The 4,397-nt window shown below is 45.5% G+C and overlaps 1 protein-coding gene across 1 annotated transcript in view; it reads right to left on the bottom strand.

The window, feature by feature from the left end:
* sst1.1 (somatostatin 1, tandem duplicate 1) overlaps positions 1-3,984 on the bottom strand; it is a 5,258-nt gene extending 1,274 nt beyond the window's left edge. The window contains exon 1 of the mRNA XM_056284000.1: positions 3,847-3,984. Coding sequence (XP_056139975.1) covers positions 3,847-3,984 — 138 coding nt within the window. The remainder of the gene's footprint in view (positions 1-3,846) is intronic.
* Positions 3,985-4,397: the final 413 nt, after the last annotated feature.

Below are 4,397 nucleotides of genomic sequence, written 5' to 3'. Positions count from 1 at the left end.
CTTCCGGCGCAGGTTGAAAACTCCCCTCTTTAAGAACTACTGGTACCCTGTTACTTGTTCTTACCACTTATTGTATTCACGCATTAAAGAAATTAATCTCTTTCTTGCTCTTTTACTTTAGCACTGGTTTTGCTCTTAGATGCTCTTATGACCTCTGATGACCTCTGATGACTAGTAGTTCTCCTGATCTCCTACGTTACGTGATGCTCTTATGACCTCTGATGACTAGTAGTTCTCCTGATCTCCTACGTTACATGATGCTCTTATGACCTCTGATGACTAGTAGTTCTCCTGATCTCCTACGTTACATGATGCTCTTATGACCTCTGATGACTAGTAGTTCTCCTGACTTCCTACGTTACATGAGGCTCTTATGACCTCTGATGACTAGTAGTTCTCCTGACTTCCTGCATTACATGATGCTCTTATGACCTCTGATGACTAGTAGTTCTCCTGATCTCCCCCATGTTACATGATGCTCTTATGACCTCTGATGACCAGTAGTTCTCCTGATCTCCTACGTTACATGATGCTCTTATGACCTCTGATGACTAGTAGTTCTCCTGATCTCCTACGTTACATGATGCTCTTATGACCTCTGATGACTAGTAGTTCTCCTGATCTCCTACGTTACATGATGCTCTTATGACCTCTGACGACTAGTAGTTCTCCTGACTTCCTACATTACATGATGCTCTTATGACCTCTGATGACTAGTAGTTCTCCTGACTTCCTGCATTACATGATGCTCTTATGACCTCTGATGACTAGTAGTTCTCTTGATCTCCTACGTTACGTGATGCTCTTATGACCTCTGATGACTAGTAGTTCTCCTGATCTCCCCCATGTTACATGATGCTCTTATGACCTCTGATGACCAGTAGTTCTCCTGATCTCCTACGTTACGTGATGCTCTTATGACCTCTGATGACTAGTAGTTCTCCTGATCTCCTACGTTACATGATGCTCTTATGACCTCTAATGACTAGTAGTTCTCCTGACTTCCTACATTACATGATGCTCTTATGACCTCTGATGACTAGTAGTTCTCCTGACTTCCTACATTACATGATGCTCTTATGACCTCTGATGACTAGTAGTTCTCCTGACTTCCTACGTTACATGAGGCTCTTATGACCTCTGATGACTAGTAGTTCTCCTACGTTACATGATGCTCTTATGACCTCTGATGACTAGTAGTTCTCCTGATCTCCTACGTTACATGATGCTCTTATGACCTCTAATGACTAGTAGTTCTCCTCACTTCATATGTTACATGATGCTCTTATGACCTCTGATGACTAGTAGTTCTCCTGATCTCCTACGTTACATGATGCTCTTATGACCTCAGATGACTAGTAGTTCTCCTGATCTCCTACGTTACATGATGCTCTTATGACCTCTGATGACTAGTAGTTCTCCTGATCTCCTACGTTACATGATGCTCTTATGACCTCTAATGACTAGTAGTTCTCCTGACTTCCTACGTTACATGATGCTCTTATGACCTCTGATGACTAGTAGTTCTCCTGACTTCATATGTTACATGATGCTCTTATGACCTCCGATGACTAGTAGTTCTCCTACGTTACATGATGCTCTTATGACCTCTGATGACTAGTAGTTCTCCTGATCTCCTACGTTACATGATGCTCTTATGACCTCTGATGACCAGTAGTTCTCCTGATCTCCTACGTTACATGATGCTCTTATGACCTCTGATGACTAGTAGTTCTCCTACGTTATATGATGCTCTTATGACCTCTGATGACCAGTAGTTCTCCTGATCTCCTACGTTACATGATGCTCTTATGACCTCTGATGACCAGTAGTTCTCCTGATCTCCTACGTTACATGACTGGAATCTAATGTAATGTAATGTAATAAACGTCTAATAAACACCTTATAAATATCTAATAAACATCTAATAAACATCCATCCATCCATCCATCCATTATCCAAACCGTTTATCCTTACTCAGTGTCGTGGGATAAACAGCTAATAAAGATCTAATAAAGATCTAATAAACCTCTAATAAATATCTAATAAAAAATTAACATATAATAAGCAGCTAATGAATATCTAATAAACATATAAAAATAATAAACATATAATAAACAATAAACATCTAATAAACATATAACAAACATCTAACAAACATCTCATAAACCTCTAATAAATAATAAACATATAATAAACATATAATAAACAATAAACATCTCATAAACATCTAATAAATATCTTAATAAACATCTAATAAACGATAACATCTAATAAGCATGTAATAAGCATGTAATAAACATCTAATAAATCATAAACACGGGCGGATGGCTGGCACTCAGAGGCAAACCGTCCTGACGTGTCGACGGAGACGCGCGGAGAGAAGGAAGGGAGGAAGGAAGGGAGGAAGGGACACACACAGAGAGAGAGAGAGAGAGAGAGAGAGAGAGACGACCCCCTGGCAACTCGCTTTCCTTTCTTTCTTACTTTCTTTCTTTCTTACTTTCTTACTTTCTTTATCTTTCTGTCTTTTTTTCTCTTTCTTTCTTTCTTTCTTCCTTTCTTTCTTTCTGCCTTTTTCTTTCTTTCTTTCTTTCTTTCTTTCATTCTTTGTTTTCTTATTTTTTCTTTCTTTTTTCATTCATTCTTTCGTTCTTTCTTTCTTTTCTTTTCTTTCTTGTGCCCTTTCTTTCTTTCTTTCTTCCTTCCTTCCTTCCTTCCTTCCTTCCTTCCTTTCTTTCAACAGTGGGGTTGTGGAAGAGGCATTGTAGAAATGTGGAGCCCTGTCTGTCTGTCTGTCTGTCCGTCTGTCCGTCTGTCTGTCTGTCCGTGTCCGTGTGTGTGTCTGTCTGTCCGTATGTCTGTCTGTCTGCCTGTCTGTCCGTATGTCTGTCTGTCTGTCTGTCTGTCTGTCCGTATGTCTGTCTGTCTGTCTGTCTGTCTGTCTGTCTGTCTGCCTGTCTGTCCGTATGTCTGTCTGTCTGTCTGTCTGTCTGTCCGTATGTCTGTCTGTCTGTCTGTCCGTATGTCTGTCTGTCTGTCTGTCTGTCTGTCTGTCTGTCTGTCTGTCTGTCTGTCCGTATGTCTGTCTGCCTGTCTGTCTGTCTGTCTGTCTGTCCGTGTCCGTGTGATAGAGTCCGTGTGTGAGAGTGCGTGTGTGTGTATGTGTGTGTGTGTGTGATAGAGTCAGTGTGTGTGAGAGCGTGCGTGTGTGAGAGTGCGTGTGTGTGCGTGCGTGCGTTCGTGAGAGTGCGTGTGTGTATGTGTGTGTGTGATAGAGTCGGTGTGTGTGAGTGCATGTGTGTATGTGTGTGATAGAGTCAGTGTGTGTGAGTGCGTGCGTGTGTGAGAGTGCGTGTGTGTGCGTGCGTAAGTGCGTGAGAGAGAGCGCGTGTGTGTGTGATAGAGTCCGTGTGTGCGTGCGTGAGTGTGCGCGTGTGTGAGAGTGCGTGTGTGTGCGTGCGTGCGTGTGTGTGAGAGAGGCCGTGTGTGTGAGTGCGTGTGTGTGCGTGTGTGATAGAGTCCGTGTGTGTGTGTGATAGAGAGTGTGTGTGTGTGTGTGTGTGATAGTCCGTGTGTGTGTGTGTGCGTGTGTGTGCGTGTGTGTGTGTGTGTGATAGAGAGTCCGTGTGTGTGTGATACAGAGTATGTGTGTGTGTGTGCGTGTGTGTGTGATAGAGTCCGTGTGTGTGTGTGATAGTGTGTGTGTGTGATAGAGTGTGTGCGTGTGTGTGTGATAGAGTCCGTGTGTGTGTGTGTGTGTGTGTGTGTGTGTGTGTGTGTGATAGAAAGTCAGTGTGTGCGTGCCTGCGTGCGTGCGTGTGTCTCTCGGATGAGAGCCGTCACCTGTTTCCCGGTGGGCACGAGCAGGGACCTCTGCAGCATCTGGCGGAGTTTGGCGTCGCTCGGCGCGGCGGAAGCGCAGCTGATGAAGACGGTGAAGCAGAGCAGCGCCAGGGTGCAGCGGAGGCGCTCGGAGATCATCTTCTCTGGAGAGACCGGCTGGGAGACGTGCGCTGGACTGGTGGGATGGCGAAGTCTCGGGGAGAGACCGGCTGGGAGACGTGCGCTGGACTGGTGGGATGGCGAATATCTGGCAGGCGTCCTCTCCGTCTGTCCTCTGATCTTCCTCGTCCAAGCCGTTAGATAGGCTCTTATAAAGCCCTGTTCTGACGTCAGCTCTGTGTGTGTGTGTGTGTGTGTGTGTGTGGGGAGGGGGGGAGGGGGGGGAGGGGGGGCTCTCCGGGCTCGGCCTGTCTTGCTGACTGATGATGTTCCGAAGTTTCCACCGATTAGCAGCGCGCAGCGACCTCACGCGTGTTTCCGTGCCGCTAAGTGAGCAGGAGCGCTCCCGCTCATGCGTAAAACCCCCGCTGCTCCCCCGCGCCCCATGTAGT

The sequence above is a fragment of the Lampris incognitus genome, chromosome 7 (genome assembly GCF_029633865.1).
Source record: "Lampris incognitus isolate fLamInc1 chromosome 7, fLamInc1.hap2, whole genome shotgun sequence".
In the NCBI taxonomy this organism is placed as follows: domain Eukaryota; kingdom Metazoa; phylum Chordata; class Actinopteri; order Lampriformes; family Lampridae; genus Lampris; species Lampris incognitus.
The sequence above is the reverse complement of the archived record's forward strand: the minus strand, read 5'-3'. Positions and strand labels throughout refer to the sequence as shown.